Source organism: Dermacentor silvarum, chromosome 9 (genome assembly GCF_013339745.2).
Source record: "Dermacentor silvarum isolate Dsil-2018 chromosome 9, BIME_Dsil_1.4, whole genome shotgun sequence".
In the NCBI taxonomy this organism is placed as follows: Eukaryota; Metazoa; Arthropoda; class Arachnida; order Ixodida; family Ixodidae; genus Dermacentor; species Dermacentor silvarum.
Genome location: NC_051162.1, coordinates 127,633,985 through 127,657,969, shown reverse-complemented (window position 1 = coordinate 127,657,969; position 23,985 = coordinate 127,633,985). Strand labels below are relative to the sequence as shown.

Sequence of the window (23,985 nt, the reverse complement as noted above, 5' to 3'; positions counted from 1 at the left end):
CAAAAGCGTAAAGATAAGCATAACATGCACTACATTATTACCATTGGCCAAATACGCTTACTACTTGAAAACATAAGCAACTCTTCAGCCCTGGTAAGGGCCGGGAATAATGCTCACCCAGTCACACGGGCCCTTTAGATCACGATTGGCAGCTTGCTCAAGAGGGAGCCAATCACGATAACACCCAATCGGAATACAATTTCTCGATCGCGGTCGAAAATGCCCCAAACGAAGGGGGTATTATTATTTTGGGTTAGTGTGCTAGAAGGAGCATGCTAGTCCCATTTTGTTTTTATATTTTGTGTATTATTTTATTGTGTGTGTGTGTGTGTGTGTGTGTGTGTGTGTGTGTGTGCGTGCGCGCGCGCGCGCGTGTGCGGTTGTGTGTGTGTGCGCGCATGTGTGCGTGTGTGTGGGGGGGGGGGGGTGCTCGCGCGCGCCATTTTAGCACATGCTCGTATCTTGCGATCTTATTCCTATGCTGTCGTGTTGCCGCGGCCCATGTTGCTTGCATACGTCACCACCAGTCTTCTGGATTGCCCATATTTTCTACACTTTACGTATCCGCATTCTTTAATAGCTTGGGTAAAGCAACTCAGGTTTGTGATCGATAGTTAGCCTCCTCCAAGCTATGTAAGGATATGTTAATCTAGGCTAAGTATGTGCAGAGGACCCTAATCGCGAAAAGTACATCTCTAGATGAACAAAAATGGGTTGCAGGGTTTGTATACCTTCTTGGAATCCTTGAATACCCTCGAATTCATAAAAAGAGATCCAGGGCCCTTAAAAGCACTTAAAAATATAGGTGCTCCTTGAATTCCTTGAAAACTGAGGATGGCCTGACTAATGAACATTGAAAGTAACAAACTCTACATTGGGGCTATGCCATGGACACTGTATATCGGAAAATGATCCCTAAACAGAGTGTCACTAAGCGATGTAATGTGGTGTCTCCGATAGCCACCTATGACAGTCTTGTCTAAATTACCATTGCCATCGTGGCGCTAGATGAAGCCAGGTCAAGTAACCAAGCCGTACCATTATTTTTTATTTTTCGCCAGCTGGTTCTCACCGCAGCCTTCATGGCTCCATTTTTGAGCCCTACACACTGTAGAAATTTCTAACTAACGATAAATTTCAGGCATTCGGCTTAACACGACGAGTATCTTCAGCTGAAGCCAAATGCCACTAACCATCATTCTAGGAGACAAAAGACATAATTAAATGAGCAAGTAAACTTCAGAAAATAATTTGAAGAGCTTAAAGCGGGTGTCAAACTCAGCAGCTGCATGTAGCAGCAAGACATAGCAGTTAAGAAGAGGGATGTTTTACTATTTTCTAGTGTATCTGTACAAATCACTTTTGTTTCACCCTCCTTGATTTTTTGGCTTTTGGCATCCTTGAATTGTCCTTCAATTTTGAGTCAAATGTTCTGTGCAAACCTTTGGTAGTGGTGTTTGCACACGACACACAGACAATCTGACCTCTACAGAGACCGGCATGCTGATTTCTGCAAGTGGAGTCAAGATGATTGTCACCACAAAGCCTTACTGATTTCTTGCACTATGTGGGGTTACATTCGTATAAGTCTTTTTGTTTACAATGCCGTGAGGCAGCCCTACTCAAAATTGCGAAAAAACTTGGTTGTTATAGAGCACATGGCAGGCATTGGCCAAGTATTTAATGGCCACTTACCTATATGCTTGAAAAGGAAAGTGTAATTAGTGCATTCTACCAATTTTCATATGGGGATGAAACTTTGAGGATAGCAAAAAAACTTAGAGGCTAAGGAGTGTACAAGGAGCGGCAGAATTTAAAAATTATAAGTGCAGCGTTAAAGAGACAGGAAGACAGTAGCACAGATTACAGAGCAAGTGGGTGTGGCTGATATGCTAGGTGAGTTAAATAGAAAGCAGTAAGGTTGGCAGATCATGTAATGGACAGAACAAGTAACCGCTAGTTTTCAAGACAGGTGCGAAGGAAAGGGAAACGCCGTTGAAAGCATGGCACGAGGTGGTCTAATGAGATGTCAAGTTTAATTGACACGATAGGATGGTGTGGTGCTGACGCGCGGCGGGGTTATCAGATATCGCTGGGAAAGACCTTCATCCTACAGTGGGCGTAACGTAGACTGATGACGGTTATGAATCTGAGATACTTTCTTTATTTGTTTCTTTCTGTACAGGAACAAACTCAAGCAAAAGCAAAAGGCAGAGTAGCCTGACAAACTTCTTTGCTCTTAATGTGCTGTGCATGCTGGCTGCATGCCGGCCAGCATGGACACTTTTGTAACAGAATCACATCTGTACTACAACATTCTGATGCAAGAAAAAATAGCCTAAGCAGAATATATTAACAGTATTCAATGCACTGTAATCTCATTATATTGAAGCTGAAGAGCGAGTCAAAATTACTTCGTTATATCCATCATTGCCATTTACTGCAATATATGCCAATAGGGTGAACACTTGTAAACATAGAACTAAGACTGCCTTGCGGCCTGTGGAACCGCTACACAGCCACGCTTGCGATGAAATTTGAATAAAACAACAAAAGAATCTTCGGCGTGTGCAACACGTGACTTACTTCCTGACGTGGCAGCCTTTAAGTAGCTGCCTTCTATTCCATTGTGATGGTTTTTTTTTTTTTTTTTTTTCATCTGTTTACCACTTGGCTCGTTGCTTTCGAGCAGCGTACACAACACAGCGCTCCACTGTGTGATCGAGGAGGCAAGGGAACTTCGCCGCACCGGCTTGGCTCGGCCGGCTTGTTGCCTCTGAGATTGCACCATGCCAATTCGATCTCGGAGGCCACGCCCAGCTGCCAGCCCGTGCGGCGCGCTGCAGAGAGAGGGATAAGTGAATGAACGGCCTGGACGTGACCCCCGAGATTGCTCAGTGAGGTCTATGTGGCCAGCCCCAGCTGCTGCTGCCTGTGCGGCGCACCGTAGCGAAAGAACTAAATACACTAATATTTCGCACCATCACGCAGCATCACACGACTATTGCAGGCTTGTGCGTGACCCCTGAGGTGACGGGGAGATCTCGGAGGCCACGCAGAAGTGATTTCACTAGTCTTTCGCACCGCCGCGTGTAACTGCGCAGCGTGGCGCGGCTTGCGCTGCCAGGCACGCACAAGAGAGGGAGGTCAGTGGAGACATGTGATAATGATCTGCTTGTGCGCAGGTGCGCAGCTACTCGCAGCGGTGAGAAAGACCGGTGTTGCTCGACGACGTATTCGACGCGGGGATGCGGCTGTTTTGAACTGCCGCGGCGAATGAGTGCTGAATCTCGCAGAAAGCGATCTACTCGGCGCGCAGCGGTCGGGTACTTTTTGGTTTCAGAGACGAATCTAGTTCGTTGTACCCATTGGCATAGCAATTTTGCTTCATTAAAATGGTTTAAATACGTGGTTCTTAATGGGGACTTCAAGTGAAATTTTATTTACTTCGTTATAACGAAGTTCGAGTGTAGTTTGGTAAGTTTGTACATACACATGTGGTAATAATGTAATCCTTACGTTTGCGACCTTCTTTACTGGTATGGACACTTTTGCAATATTACATTTATACTTTGCAAGATTTAGTTACACAGTTGCTATAGTTGCTCATCATAAGTAATTCTGTAGAATACTGCATATTCAACAGACATATAAAATAAAAAGCAAAAATATATAAGTAGTGTCACAGCACTTTTGTAGTGAACTTCGTCAAGATGAGAATAAGCATGTTAAAGTAGCTGATGTTTAATTTATGCTTCAGAGTAAAAAGGTAATATGCTGTCATCAACAGAAGTGGAAAAGGCAAACTGCAAATGTAAAAAAATTATCCAGGTCCAACGCACATCTTCGAATCGATGTGAAGTGGCGCTATCGTGAGGCGATTAATCAAATGCAATAAATTTGCCCATTTCATTCCTGTGTCTTTGGGCGCCACACTTGGCATAAAGAAAACTTACATGCGTGCATCTGCTCTCGTGCACACGTGTCCCACAATGTGACACTCTCGGCGATCATCTCAAAGAGCTAGTGGGCATTGGCTTGATACAAGTATACCGTAAAATACCACGGAAGCTCCCAGTTTCGCACAAGTGCCCAGTATGAGCATTTCCGAAACTTCAGAATTCTGAAAATTATATGTTAAGTGCCCACCGCCTTCAAAGCGACAGCATTAGCCGAAATACTCGCCCCACTCTGGGCGCTACAAGACCGCCAGAGGCGATGACGGGGATATTCGCTTTCTAGCGCTGGAAAGGGAAAGACCAATGAGGGTGAAGATAATGCAGAGTGACAGTGAGTAGTTCATAAACAGCCGCTGTTCCCACACTGCTCGTGCAATCCGCTAGCCGCACGATGCACTCCTACACCGTCGCCAGGAAAGAATGTGAGCTGCAACTCTCGGAATATTAAGATAGACAAAAAAAGAATCCACGAGTGGCACTCCAAGTGTGGCGCCCTAAAGCACTTCAGCTGCGGCAAGCAGAAGATGAAGCGCAAACTCGTAGCTGGCGGGCCTGTCTCCAATGAAGAGTTGAACGACGCCCTCTTTGATTACCTTTAAAGGAATGAGATGCTGGCCACGCCGTCAATTACCGCCTCCTAACAGAGGAAGCGCTGAGAATTGCTGGAGTGTCAGTGACGAATGCATTGACCTCCTATTCTGCACAGACTTGGAAGAGTTCAGTAACGATGAGTCGGCGCTAGTGCACCCCATCATTTACCATTTGAAAATAAACATGCTTTCTTTGATTCCGTGGCCGCCGTAGCCCTGCCTCAAAGTTTTTTGTTGGCCGCCATCTTGGTTTTTACTGTTTCAACCAGACAAGAGCTCATATCTAGATTAAGCCAATTTTCAGTGAAATTGGGTGGGCGCTTCCGCGGTAACCTAATGGTTGGAACATCGGGAGACCAACGTTCTGGTGCTAGGAGACCAAGGTTCGATCCCATCATTGGGCACGTAATTCAATTTTCTTTTCATGTGTGAGCTATTCAGCAAGACAGCAGCCAGCAGGAAAGTTTTGGAGGGAAGGCAAAGAAATCTTCGCTGTTAAACAAGATCCCAGTTCAAAATGCATAAGTTCACACATTGACCAAGTATTGAAAAGTGGTAAAAGTGCATCATGGTTGTAAGCAGGGGCAAGGCCTCCTGTGGCATTTCAGTACCCTTGTCTCAAAATATGATCAGCTTCGTGCCCATGACATGTTACAAAATTAGGCTCTGAAGTTGCAGCGCTCCCAAACAGCGTATTTTTTGCTTGTTTTCTCTGTCACTTTTATACAGAGAGCTTATGCTGATTTTAGTACATGTGATGGTTATTCTTGCTAACTAAAGAGTGACCAACAGACTCGCCTACAGAAATAGAGAAGACAGTGTGTTAATGTTTGATTCTGTTTATCAACAAATCAGTGCCTCACATTTTGAATCCTATTTTTTCCTATCCAGCGAAGGCTCCCAGACGAGCGGCACAACTTGCGACTGCCAGGATAGAGCAGTCAAGCCTCAAGTATAAGTTGCTGCTCAGACACTCGCAGTGGCCAAGCAGCGGAGATCTCTCCAGCCAGAGAGTCGTGTCCCAGCCTTCAAACCTGCAGCATGTCATGCAGAAGGTTCCGAGACTCGCAGGTGATGATGCTGACGTCCCTGCCCAAAGCAGCAAGAGGCTTAAGTCACAGGAATCGCCTGATAGGGTGCCACGGCAACCCGTGCTGAAGTCAGACACCGAAGACTGTGATGATGTTGACAATTTGACCCAAAGCAAGAAGGCAAAGTTACAGAAATCACATGATAAGGTTCCACGGAAGCCCATGCTCATGTCAGACACCGAAGACTCTGATAACCTTGACAACCCAACCCACAGCAAGAAGACACAGTTACAAAAATCACATGATAAGGGGCCACGGAAACTCATGCTCAAGTCAGACACCAAGGACTCTGATGATGTTGACAATTTGGCCCAAAGCAAGAAGGCAAAGTTACAGAAATCATGTGATAAGGTTCCACGGAAGCCCATGCTCATGTCAGACTCCGAAGAGTCTGATGATGTTGACGACCCAACCCACAGCAAGAAGGTAAAATCAGAGGAATCGTCTGATCAGGTGTCACGAAAACCTACACTCGGGTCGATTAACAGATCCAATTGCGACATGCAATTAAGACATCCTGGGAAGGTGGAACTTAAGAGTTCCAGCTGGCTTGCTGCAAATCTGAAAGAGCGACAGAACGCTTTCCAGAAATGCGAAGACAGCCCAGGAGAAACGGCACAAACCAGCAAAGGTGATAAGGCAACGTTCAAGCCGATCAGCAGCTGTTCAAGCATCACACAGCAAGCAGGCAGACAGAGTGAAGTTCCTGCTGGTACCTGGCACCATACAATGGCTTTAGCTAAGCAAGTGCCTTATAGGAAACCCGAGTAAGTTAGTACACTATTTGGGATGACACTGTTGCAGCATGCTTCTTCAGTCTTTCCAAGCGTGCATTAATTGCGAATTGCATTGATGATGCAATATTTTGTTCCCAAATAAGTTCTGTGGAAGCTCCCAAGGCAGTTTCGGGCTGCAGTAGGGTGTATGGCAATTTTTCCCTTTCTTAATATATTCATAATAATCAGTTTGCCAAGTCACAAAGTCATCTGAAGCTTGAAGGGCGAGGTTTAGCCAGATCTCTATACCCCACATTCACAGGCTGGCTGAGCTGCCCTGTTCGCAGCTCTCATAGACGCTAGCACAAGGGCGCCCCCTAGTAGCCTTTGTTCGTAACTAACAGGAAGCATTCAGTGACTTATAGTAGTTATCTAGCTGAGCAGTTCACAGCAGATGCACATCTTAACAAACAAGCAAGCAGATTAACATTAGGTTATAGTGTATTGGGCAGATATTACCTTGTGATGTAGTAACAGCTCATTATTATCACTGGAAAGGAAACATATTTTGTGTGTTGTGCCAGTACTCGGAAAGCTAACCGTAAAACTTTAAAGGAAAAATTATGCAGATTTAGTGCAGGTGTTGGAATTCAGGTTAAGCAAAGCTTTTATCAAGTTAAGTGCTGTAAAGCTAAATTCGATGTGTAAAATTGTATTTTATTTTCGTCCTACGCAATGCGCACTCTCATGCAATGTTTGTACAATGCCTAGGTCCCAACTTTAATGTCATGCATTGCTTACCGTTCGCAAGCTATGCCGAAATGCAGATAGCAGTTAATGTAAGCACACACTGCTAGACCTCAACACAGTGACATCATGAGGATGACAGCAATGTTTGATGTTCATCGAAAGAAAAAATTCACCGACGATTATGATACTTATGCGAAATTTGAGCGCAGGTCTATGCATGTTTTCATATCACTCTATATTGGCTGGCACAGACAATCTGTCTCATGCGGCGCATTGCAAATGGAGTGAAGTGTAGCGCAACTGCCTCGCTAATTGGGAGATGACAAGAAGCAGCGGGGGGGTGAGGCTTGTGCACGATTCACAGCAGCCGCTGCAGACAGAAATCTCCTCATGCAGCGCTTTGTTTCCGTATATGGTATTGTTGGCATTATCGGTGAACAGACAATGCGCGCTACTCCGGTGCCATCTCGTAGCCATAGCGCTCGTAGTGACACTACGCTTTTCTTCTCACACTTTCACCGTACCCTCCTCCTCCTCTTTTCTCCTTGCGTTCTCTTCGCTATCGCCATCTTTCATCCCCCGCTGCGCTCCCCATTCACTCTATCATCTTTCGCTCTGCTCAGTTACAAGGGACGCCGATGCTCGTCGCAGGAATGAGTGCCTTAGAGCTGCACTCTACAAGTGGTGAGGAGAGGTGTACGCAGAGAAAAGAGCAGCACGAAAGGCAGTGGTGAAGTTGAGTTATTTGCTTGTGTAGCCACTGTAGCCAAATGGATACTGGCCTGTGCGCATGTGCACAGAAGTGCTATGCGATATTCTGAAATAGCTGTGTGCCATTGGCACGAGTGCAGTATGCATTATCTCGATTAAGCTCAGAGTACCTGTGTTGAACCCAACAATATATGGCATGTCGTAAGCTCACATCAAACAGCAATAGTAGAAATCATGCTGTAGGCATCATACGATGGTTGTAACCGTTTTGCTGCTGTCGTCGTACAGACGCTTGCATAGACACAGAGCAGCTTCTCATACACAGACCTATTGGTCCACCTGGTAACGCGTTACATAATCTCAAACAATGCTGGGTAGCCAGCTACCGGCAAAATGCTTCGCATAACATCAATTCCACAGTGTGTGTGGGATCTGCTTGTACTTTTTCTTTTTTCCCTCCTTTCTTGCCCAAGATTTCATCCACTGGCGAACATTGTTGTAAAGTAGAGGCTTGCAGAGCACTGCTGGCTTGATATCCAAATGCTGACAAGGTGGTAAACATTCGTGGAGATCAGAGCAGGACGCATAGCCATGAAGCCTGTAACATAACTGCGCATGTGTGGCAGTTCAACATAGGCGCCATTGGACGGTACAGCATCTACCGAAAGCTGCACGCTACGCTGTTCGCATTTCATCGTGTGAGTACCTATGTCACCAAAGGCTTTTCGCAAGAGGATGTCAGTCATTGTGACAGTATTCGTCAATAACAGGTTCCATTTGTCAGTGGACAATGCTAGAGAATATTTCTGGAACATTTTTGTTCATGCAAAGGTGTGTTTTTCTTTACACGCATTCATGCGGCACCTGAGACATGCTGAAACGTGAGGTGCCACGTGGATGTAATCCTGATTGGTATGTTGCTATGGTAAAGGGGGTAGAAGAGGGACACACAGGCATATTAACTATTCTTGGTTTGGTTCCCTGGGTAGAGTGGCATGGCAAAAGACAGGTGGTGAGAGGATGCTGCTCTTGTCAATAATTAAAGTTTGCCGGTGTTGGGATATTCAGGCTGGCTTTGTATGTTGACTGACAATTTACATGTGCGATTGCGGCCATCAACATCGCAGTGACTTATTCACAGGTCTAGTTTGCTAAATGTATGTGCTCAGGGACTCTCCTTTCTTGTTATACATCTGTGAGTTTTATTATGTACCATAACACATGAAACTATCGCTTCCTTGCGCTGCTCGGAAACGATAGTTTCAAGGTTGATTGAAGAAACAGCGAGCTGGGATAGTGAGCAGCAGCTATTGTCAGGCAAGGGAGAGCCTTATAGGGCGTCGGCGTCAGAATGTTGGCGTCGTTGCGGTACAGCACACGGATATCATAAGTCCTTCAAGCGAAGTGCCCAGCGGGCAAGACAACCTGAAGGATCCTTCAACGTTGACAGCCAACATAGTGCATGGTGGTCTGTGACGACATCAAATTGGCAGCCATACAAATAAGGCGGGAACTTGGTAAGAGCCCAGATGATTGCCAGACATTCTTTTTCTATGAAAGTGTAATTGGTCTCGGCTTTCGTAAGGAAGCGACTGGCATAGGCCACAACATATACAGGAAAGCCTGGTTTGCGCTGTGCAAGGACAGCGCCGAGGCCAACACCGCTGGCATCTGTGTGTATCTCTGTAGGGGCCGTCGGGTCGTAGTGGCGCAAAATTGGGGGGGGGGGGGGGGTGTCGTCGGGAAACGACGGAAATTTGTGAACGCTTCCTCGCATTCTGACGATCGCGAATGAAGGGGTCCGTTGCTTCCAAGGAGCTTCATCAGAGGTGATATGATGGCGGTGAAATTTCGAATGAAGCGTCGGTAGTAGGAACACAAACCTACGAAACTATGCAGTTCCTTGATGGACGTAGGTTTAGGGAATTCGGCGATGACACGAAGCTTGGCTGGATCAAAACTTGACGTTGGCTCTTGTACCGGTTGCGGTTGTGCGAAGGCTATCAAGGAGAGCTGGCGTGCAATTTCCTCGTGCATGAACGCCTTCATTTCTGCCATCAACACTGACTGCTCATAAATGGTCGTCAAGCCAGCGAGGTGTTCATCGTGCAATGTAGGGCGACGGGTCAATGACCGCTGCCTGGGTAGCTCCTCGTAACTTTGGCACAGTGTAATTATCTCTGCCACAGTGCGAGGATTTTTGGCAAGCAGCATGTTGAAGGCATCATCTTCTATGCTTTTCATAACATTCCTGATCTTATCAGACTTCGACATGGTTGCGTTGACTTTCTTGCATAAGTCCAGGATGTCTTCGATGTAACTTGTGAAGGATTCACCTACTTGCTGAGCTCGTTCCCACAAACACTGTTCAGCGCACAGCTTACGAACAGTAGGGTGACCAAAAACATCCACAAAAGACGTCTTGAAGTCTGACCACGTTGGAAAATTCATTTCACGGTTGTTGTACCATAAGCTGGCCACACCCGCGAGGTAGAAGAGCACATTGCTGAGCTTAGCTGCTTCGTCCTATTTATTGTGGGCGCTTACCTGCTCGTAGGTCGTAAGCCAATCCTCACCGTCGGTGTCATCCGCGTCTGTAAAGATAGTAGGGTCCCTGTGGCGAGGCACACCAGAGCACGGTGCCGGTGCAGGGGGAGGCGCTTGTTGGGAAGCATCTTCAGGCATGGTCGAAGGTACGGTGCGGGATCGAAGTTCCAGGTTGCAGGTTTTTAGGGCGCAGCACGCTCCACCAATGGTAAGGGGTTTATTAGAGCTCGAAGCAGCGCAACGGCGACAGTCAAATGCGACACGCCTTTCAAGCACGAGCGCCGTTGCCGAGCAAAAGCGCTGGACCCACTAGCGTATGGGCCCACTAGAGTCGGACCCACTAGCGTCTCTCTTCGCTACATAGCTTATAATTGTATTGTACTATATATTATTCAGATCCTTGTGATCTAATTATTTATAGTACAGTTAAACTCCCATTAAGATGAACTTGTATAAGCAGAATTCTCAGATATGCTGAACAATGTAGGAACATTTGGTTGGTTTTCCGTAGACTCAATGGGAAAAAAATTCCACTTAATACAAACTGCTTCGCATGTACTCTTTGGTTAAAACAAACTTTCGCAGTGACCACCAACAATGGCAATTTTGTGCAGCACAGATCGCAGTCTTAGCGGGACATTCGCAGGACTGGAGGGAAAGAAAAAAAACGCTTCCTGGGGGCAAAGAAAATTCACACTGTGGAGGGAGGAAGTGAGAAAGAAAAACAAAAAGAAGTGCTCACAGAGCACTCTCGGCCTCTGCGAGCTCTCTACAGAAGAGCTTGCAAAAAAAAAAAGACCTCGCAGCCGCCGCACGGCATCGAATGCACCTCAAGTACATGCAGGGTGTTTACTACATTCCTTCAGGTTCCTAATTTGACCGCTTGGACAAACTTATGTGACATTTATTTCACGGAAGGGTACCGAACTGTTCTCATGGTCCAGTGGTAGCTGAGCGTGGCCATCTTGGCTTCTATATCCTTGGCTGCATTAACGCCGCAAATCGAGTAACTCGCTGATGTCAATGTTATTGTTGATAAAAAAGGCAGTGTTTAAATGCACATAATGCACTCACAAATCAAAAGAAATCATGTGCACGATTGCTAGTATATCACTGGCATCGCTCTGTCAGCCGCCACTCTTGTTTTGACATCCCACAGAGCGGCAGCGGCCATCACGGGTCGCTTTCCCATAATCCCTGATATGATACGATTCTGTTTACATGCCACGCTCCCCGTGTCGTGAAAATAATTTATGTATTGTGTTCGCCTCGTAAGGGCAGCCATGTCTGGTCAGTCGAGCATTAAAAGAAAGCCTATTGTGCTTTTGGAAATATTCTCTGAAGTGACTGCCGGTAAGCTATCAAAGAATGAAATAGCTCTCAGGTTTGGAATGCCTAAGTATATGCTAACAGGTATCTTAAAGGATGAAGTCTGGATAACCACAACTTTAAATGATAGCGATTTTGCACCAAAGCAGAAGACTCGAATCCCGGCCCTAGTGGCCGCATTTCGATGCGATGCGGGCGAAATGTGAAAGCACCCGATTACCTACATTTAAAGAACCCCAGGTGGTTCAAATTTTTCCGGAGTCCCCCACTACGGCATGCCTCACAATCGGATCGTGGTTCTGGCACGCAAAACCCCATAATTCAGTTCAGAAGATGCGAGCGCCTGCGCGCAAGGACTTCAAAAATGTTCGTCTCGCCTGGACACAACGAGCTCGTAGTGTAGTGCCAATCTGCCTGCTAACAGCGTTGCCTTGAAGGCCAAGGCCCGGAGGGAGTTGCACTGCAATTGACTGTCCAACTTTCATGCAGCGATAGACGGCTCGACCATTTCCGCAAAAGGCATGGACTAGTTTTTTGGTCGATTGTCAGTGAGGCGGCCGCCATCAACGAAGCGACCTGCAGCGACTGGGGGCTGACAAACTGAAGGCCCTTCAGCAATATGACCCCAGCAACATTTACAACGTGGACAAGACCACGCTGTTCTATTGGCTGCTTCGGCAGAAAATGCATTTGCTGGTGACAAGTGTGTTGGGGGCTAGTATAGCAAGGTTAGAATTACCATTCTAGTTGGCACGAATATGTCTGATACAGCTAAGGAAAGTTCCAAAGCGGGCTAGTTTGTGCAAAGCGACACGATTTAAAGGAACCCTGAAACAATTTAACAATATTGTAGAAACCTCCCGAGTCGTTAGGGTGGTCCTTCTGATCAAGTGACGCATAAGCACTCTGCATAAAACATGTAATTTATTATAAGGTTTTTAAAATGTATGTCGCTACCAATCGCAGAAGCACCACTCCCTTTTGCTTTCAGCCGCCGCCTCCCTATTTACGTCAGTTGGGCGACTTATCCGATTGGTTACACAGGTCGCTTCATCGTTAATTTTTTCAACTTCATGGTGAAAAAATGTTGTTCATAATAGTTGGAATGTTGCTTAATTTGTTTCTATAAATAAAAAAGCAACAGCAAGAAAATACACAATGACAATTCATCACTACACGCAAGCACTTAGGGCATACAGCAACTGTCTGCTTGTGTTACAACGTTCTCCATGTTGATGCAAGCTACGTGGTCAGCGCTGATCTCGAGCTTACTTTTCGTGAGTGCCACGGATGCGTTGTGGGCTGCAAATATAGTGATCGGCAACACACCAAGCTGCAACATCATGTGCCTCTGCAAGGCAACATGCGAGCCGTACGGCTGCAGTGCATCGGGCTGTCAGTATCCGATCAGCGCCAGCAGCTACGAGTTTGCGGCGGTCACTTCACACCAAAGAATTACTACCACAATAGAGAGTTTTAGAGTGTCCTGTATTTGGGTAAAGGCAAGTGCAAGCGAACTGGACCTGGGCCTTTTCCGGAGAAGCGGAGGCACAAATGTGAACGACCTGCACTGTGCAGCCACCTGGTGACACAGGGCTCAACGAAACAGAGCTTATATAGCAGTAACCAAATGTATTCTATTTTGCTGGTGGTGTAAATTTTAAGCATGAGCATAATCGTGAACGCGTTTTTTTAGATATTTAAATTGTTTTACACTTGGTTACAGCAGTAGTAGCTCAGTGCTTGGCTGGTTAAGCTCTACACCACCAGGTGGCGGCACCGTGCAGGCCACTCTCCTTTACACTAAGCTTCATCACAGCGGTAGTAGGGGCTTTAGTTTATGCCTCTGCCTATCCGTTAAAGCGCCCAGCTCGTCTGCCACTACCGGAATACTGGATACACTCGGCACTGCAACAGAACACTCGTAACATATGCTGCTTGGATAGCTCTCGCGGGAGTCGACGGCCAGGTGGCTGGTGAAGAGGTTGGAGAGGCTTCGTGCGCTGGCTGCAAGACAAGAAATGATGAGACAATGTCACATCATGACACAGAGCAGTGAAGGCGGAGCTTAGCCCCGATCGCTCGGTGAACAAATGGCTAGGAAGGAAGGTAACTTGTAATCGTCTGTAGCTCTTTTAATATGAGATGGTTCACTTAAATTGTGGCGCTAATGTTTTACTGTAGGTGTACCCTACGCGTCTACATAATTTGTCCAAACCATTTCAGGGACCCTTTAAATGACAAAACAAAACACGACACCTGAGCGCAAGCGGCTTATAGTTTGCGCTCAGATGTAGTGCTTTTTCTTGCTCAAGTGCTGTCCCTTCGTCGCTTAGCGCAATAGTTTTAATTATGAAGCTGCTGGTTATGACACTGCTTCAAAAACATGCAAACACTGCCAGTAACCTACATGTTTAATGCCAAATCATGGATGATGAAGTCATTTGTTTAGCAGTGGCTGCGGGACATGGATCATCGTTTCCTGAGAAGTGAAGGTCATGTTCTTGGTTGACAACTGCCATTGGCATGCTCATGTCAACAGACTTAAAGCCATCCGCATGGAGTTCTTGCCCACGAACACCACTGCGAAGGTGCAGCCAATGGATCAAGGAGTGATAAGCAGCTTAAAGTAGTGTATTGCAGATCACTTTAACAGAGAACACTGCTTTCCATGGAGAGCAGCAAGGTGTACACAGTGAATCTCCTCAATACTCCCCACCTGCTAAAGAACACTTGGAGCTAGGTGACTGAAGCGACCAACGTTAATTTGTTCCACCATGCGAGGTTTCCTGCAGAGCTGACACTGTAAGCACACTCATTGAAGAGTTCCTTGCACTGCTTTAGAGGATGCTGCTGATGACGACGAGGACACTAGCCCGGAGCCTGCATCAATGATGTGCGACACAGCAGATGCCTGCCTAAATTCTTTAGTACACTTTTTTCAGCAACACGAAAATGCCGAAGGGTTTTTTAATTCGCTAGGAGAAATGTCTTCATTTGTGACAGCATGCATGTTTGCGCAGCAGCAGCAAACAAGTATTACGGATTGGATTAAACCGAGCGAGAGTGTTTGAGAGAGAGACAGAAGAAAGGGGAAAGGCAGGGAGTGCTTGAAGCCACTGTTTTCATTTATGCAAAGCCACATAAATTCTCTTTTTGTAATTATCTTCCTGTTGTAAGGTCACCGCATACACTGTTTTCATGTAACTGATATTTGGACGCACCTGGCATAATGCCACTTATTTGGGGGGGGGGGGGGGGGCAGTTCTGATAAGCCGAACTTTTAATTCGAAAAACTAGTTTTTGCGTTTCCTTCGAGGTCGTCTTAAGGGGAGTCTATTTGCATCCAAAATTTGTAGTAATTCCATATCTATAGTCTCTAGCAGATTTTAATTGGCGCGAGTTTGCAGTTGGTATTATAACTTGGAAAACATCTTTGTCCTGCAATTGACGACAGTTATGGTAGGTTGTCAGTAGCGTTCATGTTGTACATAAACCATGCTGCGATTTAACACACCTACATTGCTCATTTTGCTTACTCTCCCTGCAGTTGCAAGACGACGAACAGTCAATACAAGTGCTCGGTGACAGGATGCCCACACGCCAATTTCATGGATTGTGTTGGCCTTTGGCTCTTCCCTATCCCCGACAAAAAAGAAGAGGCATCACTGCATTCCGCATGGCTGCAAAGCGTGCCTGTTGACTTCAACGTCAACAGGCCACTCAGTCCGCGCGTGTGCTTTAAGCACTTTGACGTAGAAAAGGACTTTGTGTCATTCTGTAAACGTTTAGTTGGACTCCAGTCATGGGCTGTCCCCTCAAAAGTGCCACCAAAGTCAGTCTACAACAGCTGCTGAAGCAGCACAAGAATTAGAGTCCACAAGTGCTATTGGCATGGGATGTGGATCACAGTCCACTACAGCCACTGATGGGGAAAATGAGGTAGAGTCAACAACTGTGGTTGCAGTGAACCACGGATCTCAATCCATGACTGGCACAGGAAAGCGACAGGAATCTGAGCCTATGTCTATTGTTGGCACAGCACTGCAATCACAGCATTTGTACACTTTGTGATCCTGAGGCAGCAGCAGTGATGGTCTATCACCGCTGCACAAGAATTAGTATCAGTGCTCAAAGTCTGGAGCTGAAAGACGAAAGTACAGTTAATTGCATGCACCGAATCTTCATTGGCAACTACTATATAGACTAGGCTTTGCTAGCTTTAGTATCGAGAAGGCACTGGCATGTGACGTGGCCAACGACTATGCCGGCAACGTATCAAAACGAAAATCTCGCTATTTCTGCTCGACTCTGTCACTAATTCAGAACACAGTTGTATAGACCATAGGCTGTAAAGTGTCCAACAAAAGTTTGGTCCTTAGACATTAAGTCTGTGGGGCAGTGGAGTTGTGGACTAATTCCATGGCCGTTGCAGTCGTGGACATCGTTAGCGTCAGCGAAATTGTAAAGCCATCTACTGCAACTCCTGTCCCATGCCAGCAGTAGTTGTGGACGGCGGGCTTTAATTACTTACAATTTCAATTACCTGTGCTGCTTAATTCAGCACCACGTACGACACTTTTGTTCTGTGATGATCCCAGTTTTGGTATCTACTGTTCTTAGTATCTTTAACTGGATTGCAAAGCGATGTGCAATTTAATATGTTGTTCGTGTGCTCGTGTGAGCTTGTTTCGCTGTAGAAACATTTCCTGCACAACTTGTTAATATGCTCCGTTTTCAACCTGTATTTCAAATTTTTATCTGATTTATGATCTTTTCAATAAAGACTTCCGACTTCTATATATGCTTCATGCAGTTTATTTGGCTCGGTTGTTTCGTGCCAAGATTTATTTGGAGAAAATTGCGTGTGAAGCGTCCGCGTACATCTAACGCAATTCAAATCGCCCGCTCGAGCGAGGAGTGGTGACGTCATGGCCATATAGTATTGACGTTGTGATGCCGGTGAGTAAAACTGCGCCCGCAGACGGCGCTACAGCTTTTTTTCTGCGGAAAGCGCAAACGCGCGGCCAGAAACAGTGCCAAGACAGAGCCAACGGCAGTGCGAAAACGGAAGTATGGTGGCTAGCCACCATAGAGAAAGGTAAAGCGCGCCCCGAATTGTGAACACGGCGATCGTCGACGCTCGTCGCAATGGACCAACTAGTTGACGACGCTGGCAACGACACATTTGGCTCGCGATGCTGGGCTCGATTTATTTAAGCTCCGATGAGCGTGACATGCTGCTGAGGGCTCGCGCTGTCGGCGTCGTTGCCTACGACGGCGGCCTCGACACCGGCTCTTCCGAGCGCGATAGCAGCAAGGACTCCAGCAAAGCGATGTCGGGGGACGAAGCTGGTCCCCGTCTGGACGTGCCGTCGCGACTCTGAAGCTGCGAGTAATTTCAAGTGCGAGTTTAACGAGCCAGCAACATCAGCGCAGCACTACGCGATAACGAAACTTCTGAAACTCGAAAGCACGCGCGGCGCAGAGTCGAGCGAAAATCAAACCTTTTGACCGCCCGCGTCATTATCAAGTGTAACGCCAAAAAGGTATTTTTTCTGAGAATCTATAATAGAAGCAGACAAGTAGCATTTTCTTCTGTCTTATAATCCAACGAAACAATCTTTTTAATATGAGTGGTTGAGTACTAGTGACAATTTTTTTGAGGAGTGCCTTCGTCATCGGGGAGAGAACTGAAAGTGGGCTTCACCCCAAGCCACCTGTTTTTTTTTTTTTTTTGTTTTTTTTTTTTCGAATTGGTACCGGTAGCTCTCATCATAGTGACCCATAGGTGCACATTCCATTAGCTTAACATCACGTGTGGTTAATGTGGCATTGGTCGGTCTCCTCTGACTGCGTGCAGAAGAAAGCAAGTTGCGTGCCAAACTTCTTTCTCGTCCCGTGTTCCTCCTCTAAACCAATAAATGATGCGTGCTGCCTGTGATTCAGTGTTGGCAGAAGGCATTTAGTGAAAAACTGAGAAACCCTGCAAGAAAAAACTTTTTTTTCTGGTAACTTGCCTGTTAGCAACACTCGTCAATAAAGGGTTCAATAAGTGTCCCAGTATAGAATATCTCGACAGATAAGAAAGCTATTCCATGACTCTTAAAATAAACCCCCCCGGGGGGGGGGGGGGGGGTAATGGCTGCTCCGGCGGTTTCTGCTTAATTATAGAACTGTCAGCCCTCCCACTGGGATGTCGATGGAAGACCAGCGAAGCTGTACTAAAGTGGGAATTATGTATTTCCAATTATGACTTTTAAGATGTGACGGCGTAATTGGTTATTTGAACTATTAAAGAATGAGAAATATATATGATCCGGTGTTTTTCATTTATTTAGTGACCACCGGGACGATGGCCTTATGGTTGCTACGGTACACCGCCGTAGTGTGCACGTGTACGGCAAAGATTGGCACGTTCTTCATAAACACATCAACGCCGCGCGCGTTCGGTGCGAACGCGGGCAAAACGCCGCCGCCGTCGACAACAGTTTTACGCGTTGTTTGTGTGACCGCACACAACCACCGTCAAAAACGCTGGCTACGTGATGGAACGGCTTAACGCCGTTGTCGACACTGTTAAGCGGAGAGGCGATAGAGAGTCGGCGGCAGAGGCCGGCAGAGCTGCGCGCATGCGCCACCGTGGGAGAGCGGGCACACACAGTTTAGGGTGCCTCGATGCCCTACTCGCCCACCGCTCCCTTCCACTGGGAAGTCGCGTTTGCTCTCCGCCGTGCGTTCGCTACTCCGTCAAAGCGGGCGTCCTTAGCCGCGTTTACATGAATGCGACAGTAGCACATCACATTTCCTAGCGCATCACGAGTAATGTGATGCGCCAGCGTTTACATGCAGCGCATCACCCCTGGTGCGATTGTAGCGGTGTCGCAGATCGAAGGCAAACCAGCGCTTGCAGACGCATCCGGCGTCTCGGTGAGCGCAGCAGATCCACAGCAAATTGCATTGGCCATAATTCTTAATGCCATGCGGTCGCGTTTACATGCACTCCGAAAGTCGACTTACTCGTCTCAATCCACCCCTGTCTGACGCATTAACGCGACGCGCTTTCCTAGCGCATTATCCCCGTTTACATGGATGCGATGCGCCAGTTGTCGCGTTCATGTAAACGCGGCTCCTCGCCCTCGCGCGCTTTCACTCGCACATACAGCATACGGCCAATGGGAGCTTTTTAGATGCGAAGCAGCTTATGGTGGGGGTTGTCCGTCCCTCCTGCGTCCCGCGGCGTCTCACACCCCCACAGCGCATGCGCGTCCCCTCTCCTACGCCCCTCCTTTCTCTCCTCTAGGAATCCTCTACTGTACGGAGCGGTGCCCGCGTCCCACAGCGCATTAGCGTCCCCTATCTCTCCTCTCCTACGCTCCCCCCCTTTCTCTCCTCTAGGAATCCGGAGCGGCGTGCACGACAGGTGGTGCGACAGCTGCATACTCCGCTGGGGGCGCCACGGTATGACCATAGAGAAAGGAATTCAACAAGAGGGGACACTCCTATAGGGCCCAGCGGCCGAATTGACTGCAGCGTGCCAAGCGGTCGGTGTCGATCACTTACATCACTTCCGGTTTCGGTTTTGCGCGCGCGTATTTTGAACGCAAGCTAGCACGCCGGCTGCGCCCCCCCCCCCCTTTTCCTTCTTTTCTTGCTCTTCGTGCAGAATCAGTTTATTATTTAGTAAAAATGATTGCAAACGATCTCGTAAAGTCCCATCGAATCTGTGCCACGTGCAATTTCACAAAGTAGACGCAAGACCTTTTGTGCAATGAGGCAATATTTATTTTGCTCTATATAAAAGCTCGTTCCGCGCTTTTTGTGCGTTCATCCAACGTTGTGACACCAGCAGGTAAGGCAGTAGTTCCTGTATGAAGCTCCACCGGACGGTACCAGCTGAAAAAAAAAGGCAAATTACAAGCATGTTACATTTGCAAGCACGTAACAGCATCTTACAAGCATGAGTCATTTTGGTATTTAGACATAGGAATACTGCGAGGCGAAACGTGCGAAAGCGGTGAATGGGCGGCATTACAAACAAAAGCAATTCGCTTTTACATACATGGCGTAGAAAATACCCGACTCATCCCAAAAATATATGAAAACATCTGATTTCCAAGCGTTCCCCAATTTCCGGGCATTATTTCCTGCACTTTGGCAGCACAAATACACGAGCGACTTCGCGTTTCCAAAACTTGGCCTCGGGCGACGCGACGGTACGCGACATACACAGAGACGGACGCAACAGGCACTCAAGACAAATGCGTGGGTGAAATGCCTTTTTTCAGTCCTTTAGAAGACGTAATTTTCGAATTACAAGTTTCTGATATGTTCGTCGTTCGCGCGTTCTGCCGGCGCCAGCAGCACACCCCATGTTATCACTCTTGGCAATCGCCCATCGCGTTTTCAACAGGCGTGAGTACCGAAAGAAGGTATATGTTGTTGCGGAGCCACAAAAAACGTCACAGACTTGTCCCTCTAAGATTTATTACACGCCAAACTAACTTTATCACCACGGCCGAGCTGCTTATCGCTAACTGCGTCACAGCGCGCTGTGCGGCCAGTGTGGCTCAAAAACCGAAATAAGTTACAATAGTCCCCTAGGAAGCGTCGGAAACATGTCTCAGCACGATTCATTTACTCAAATTAACTGCGCCAGAATGGTCGTGTTTTTCGCTAACTGCGTCTTAAGTCTCGGTCCCGTGCCGTAAGGCTAATTGCGTCGTAGAGTGTGAAACAAGATTTCTCACCTTGCCGTAGTCCAATAGTGCAGTGGTGTCTTGTCCCAGTGCAGAAGGAACGCAAGAATACGCCGAGAGCCCAATAAACCAGGTTACATTTTAAAAAAATGTGGTTGATCCCTCTTATATAGGAATCGGTATAGAACACGAAAGTGAAACGTGTCTTCACAGAAGTAGTGTAATGTTTATTGCACATTGATATATAATGTCTATTGGTGTTTTGTGGCTAAAGCGCCCTTAGGCGTTGATGCACCCACGCTGACGCCTGGTGGCACGTCTCCTCCATCACGACTACCAACGTCGATGACCATGAGCAACCGTCGTGCATATGGAAGCTGCACTACGCTGCACACGCTAGCACAACGTGAAAGACGAAGCACGTAACTGACACACTAATACAACGCGCAAGACAAAGCACGTAACTGAATCGTCACCGAGTCAAATCAGCGCGTACAGCGCGTCGTAATTGCAGCCTCCGCGATCAACTTCAGAAACATTTTCAGAGCTAATTGCGGAGGCCACGCTCCGCTGTGCTGAGTACGGTGAACGCCACCTAAGTGGCGTTGGTAGTGCTTCTTGATGCCAGCGTCCCTTCGAATGCTGGCATCGAGGCGTCATAGTGCTGAGACCACCGAAGCGTTCACTGTCGGTGCGCGTTAGTGTCATAATGCAGTACTTCTCTTTTCTGCTCGTAGGCGGCGGCACCGCCCCGAGCAAGAGCGCGGGTACACGGAGGAGTGTTAGATATATAAGGCGCGTCTGTGTAGCTGTCTGCAAATGCGTTTGTGGCGCAATGGGTTAAACGCTCGGCGATCTATCGTCGCGGACCGAGAGGTCGTGGGTTCGATTTCGAAATTTTGCATGTTTGTGGAACTTTTTCTTCTGGTTTCTTTCTTTGTATTATGTTCTATGACGTATTTCCGTGACGGAAATACGTCAGTGAAGTCTTGGTGGACCCCGGCATAAAACACTTTCGTGTTAAAAAGAAAAGAATGAGACAGACGGGTCGCCGCGCGCGAGCGCTCAAACGCGCGCGCAGCCACCCTCGCTGGCTTCGGGGGAGTGTCTGGCGGATGACGCATGTATCTGGCGCGACATTGACCTGTGGCTAGGTAAGGCAAGGAAAATAAGTCGCAAAGCTTAAGTTCATTTATACCCAAAACGTTCTAGTTTTCGCGGTAAAGAATTAAGAAAATAAATGAATGCCTGTTAACTTAAGTTCACTTTCTTTTTTTTTTTCGATGCTCGCGGCAGCTAACGTTCGGTGTCAAAAGTATAGCGTGACGTATGGTGACGTGTTTCCTGTTGCCAGTTTTTGCCGAGTGTCCCCTCTTGTTGAATTTCTTTCTCTATGGTGTCGGGAAATGGGTGGGTCCCAACGGCCCTCTGCCTCGACACACCGAGCCCCGCGGTTGGCGCATGCCTGCGCATCAACGGCGGTCCGGTACAAGCTCGAGGAAACAATAGACGACAACCACGTGTACACTCGGAAAGCATTTATTACGACTGCAACTAACACTTCGAGCAGGCCAGCTAGCTATAGTTGACATCGCTGAGGGTTCCCTTGAAGAGAATAATACACTAGGTAAAGAAGGGCTTCCGACTTACCAACTGGGGAAAACGGGAAGGGGGGGGGGGGGGGGGGGCCGCGGCGTTTGCCGCGGCAAGAACGCGGTTGACTAACCACGTGCGGGAACACGGGAGCGGCGGCGGAGACTTCCGCCATCGCCGCTTGCTGGGGACCAAAGAGACCCGGGCGATATCAGCGGGATCTCACGTGACCCACCCGGTGGCGCTGATAGCGCTTGCGATTGATAGCGCTTGCGAACTGGAGTGGAGCTCAGCGCAGCAGGAGCAGTGAATAAGTTCAATTTTTGTTTATTCTTATTTGGTTGATAGAAGTGTTCGGGTACCCGAGCTATCTATATATATTGTTTTTCATGCTTTTTTAGTTTCTTGGTTAGTTTGGTAGGACGTTAGTAGGTAGCGAATAGTTCAATTTGTTTTTTTTTTTTTTTTTTTTTTTTTTGGAAGCGGGTTGTGGCGCACGTGTTGCATGGTGAAAGCAGTGTAAAGCGGCAGTTTTAAACCGCGTTAGGGAAGCTAGCGGAGGTAGCCGGATAGCGAGTTTGCCGTACGGCTTACCGTGGGGCCTTGTTCAGGTATCTTATTGGGCTTTCTCGTTAGGTGGACGGGTGGACAATGGCGCAGCAGGCTAGGAAGGACAGGGGTGATGACGAGCTGGTGCAGTGCGAGGAGTGCAAACGTTGGTGTTATTTGGACGAGACGCACTTCGCCAGTTTAGCCGACGCTGAGGAGGCTAGCTTCGCGTGCAGGTCGTGTGAAGGATTTAAGGGAGCTGTGCGGCGGATGGAAGGGGAATGGGCAGCCAGTGTGGAAGAGCTCAAAGGGGAGCTGAAGGTGGAGCGAGAGCGGCGAATTGAGCTCGAAACTCGGATCGGCGAGTTGCTTCACAGGGAGGGGGCCGAGGCCGTCCTGGTAAAGCGAATAGCTGGCGAGCTACAAGAAGAACGGGAAAAGCGGGCCGTGCTGGAAGAGCGGGTGGAGGCGCTAATGGTACAGGCGGCGCGTAATCCCGGGTCAGCTCAGGCGGGCGGCGGGGACAGCGCGGAGACTCAGGCAGAGGCATGCCATGAGAGCAGGGAGGGACGCCTAGGGGCCGTTGAACAGCAGGCGAGAGCCGGCGGCAACATGGCGGTTCCACAACTCTACAGCGAGGTAGTGCGGCAGGCTTCGGGTAGGAAGGGACGAACAGCAGGGAGCACATCGTCACGTGTCAGTGGCGCAGGGCGGGTGGAGAACCAGCTAGCGCGAACTGGAGGACGACAATCGCAGGCGGGAGGCAAACGTGTAGAGCGAAGGGTCCTAGTGGTGGGGGACTCCAACGTAGCTAGGGTTAAGGAGGGCGTCCTTACAACAGTGAAGGCAGACGGGCGGGTGAGGGTGGAGGCCCTGTCAGGGAAGTGCATGGTTGACGCAATGGCAAAAGCTCAGAAGGTGGTATCGGACAACCTCGAGCATGAACATCTGGTCGTTATCCATGCTGGTCTCAACGATGTGCTGAAGGGAAGGAGCCAGAACCTAAACGGACAGTTAGAGGTTGGGTTGCGTAAACTCAGAGAAACCTCTGCGAAAGTGCATGTGACCATATGCACAATCTCACATGTCCGGGGCCAGGCTAGCGTGATGGAATGGAGGGTGCTTGAGGCTAACCGGGTCATTAGGGGTCTGAGCAGACCACTTGGGTACGGTATAATGGAGGTAAACCGGGAAGTGTACGAGTCTGGCTCCCAGCCTTTTGCACAGGATGGCATTCACTACAGTGGTGCCACGGGCGGGAGCGTAGGTAGTAGGATAGGGCGCCAAGCTACGGCTTTTTTGGGGGGACCCAGAGCCCTAAGACCACCAGTGTAGACGAAGACGGACCCAGAGAGGCTCCAAGATTCAAGAAACGTAGAATCGGTAGAAGAAATAGACGTAAGCACCAGGGGCAAGGTCATTCTGACATAGGTTACATTAACATGCAAGGT

The 23,985-nt window shown here is 47.9% G+C and overlaps 2 protein-coding genes across 5 annotated transcripts in view; one reads left to right on the top strand and one right to left on the bottom strand.

The window, feature by feature from the left end:
• Positions 1–23,985, bottom strand: part of LOC125940047 (uncharacterized) — a 398,764-nt gene that overhangs the window by 226,165 nt on the left and 148,614 nt on the right. The gene's annotated exons all lie outside the window — the stretch shown is intronic.
• Positions 1–23,985, top strand: part of LOC119464985 (uncharacterized) — a 121,533-nt gene that overhangs the window by 67,507 nt on the left and 30,041 nt on the right. For 2 of the 4 annotated variants that reach the window (XM_049655711.1, XM_049655713.1), the window contains exon 6: positions 5,441–6,271. In XM_049655711.1, the coding sequence (XP_049511668.1) occupies positions 5,441–6,271 (831 nt within the window). Of the gene's footprint in view, positions 1–5,440; positions 6,408–15,243; positions 16,488–23,985 lie in introns of those variants that run through there. The other 2 variants (XM_049655714.1, XM_049655712.1) reach the window with 2 other exon arrangements.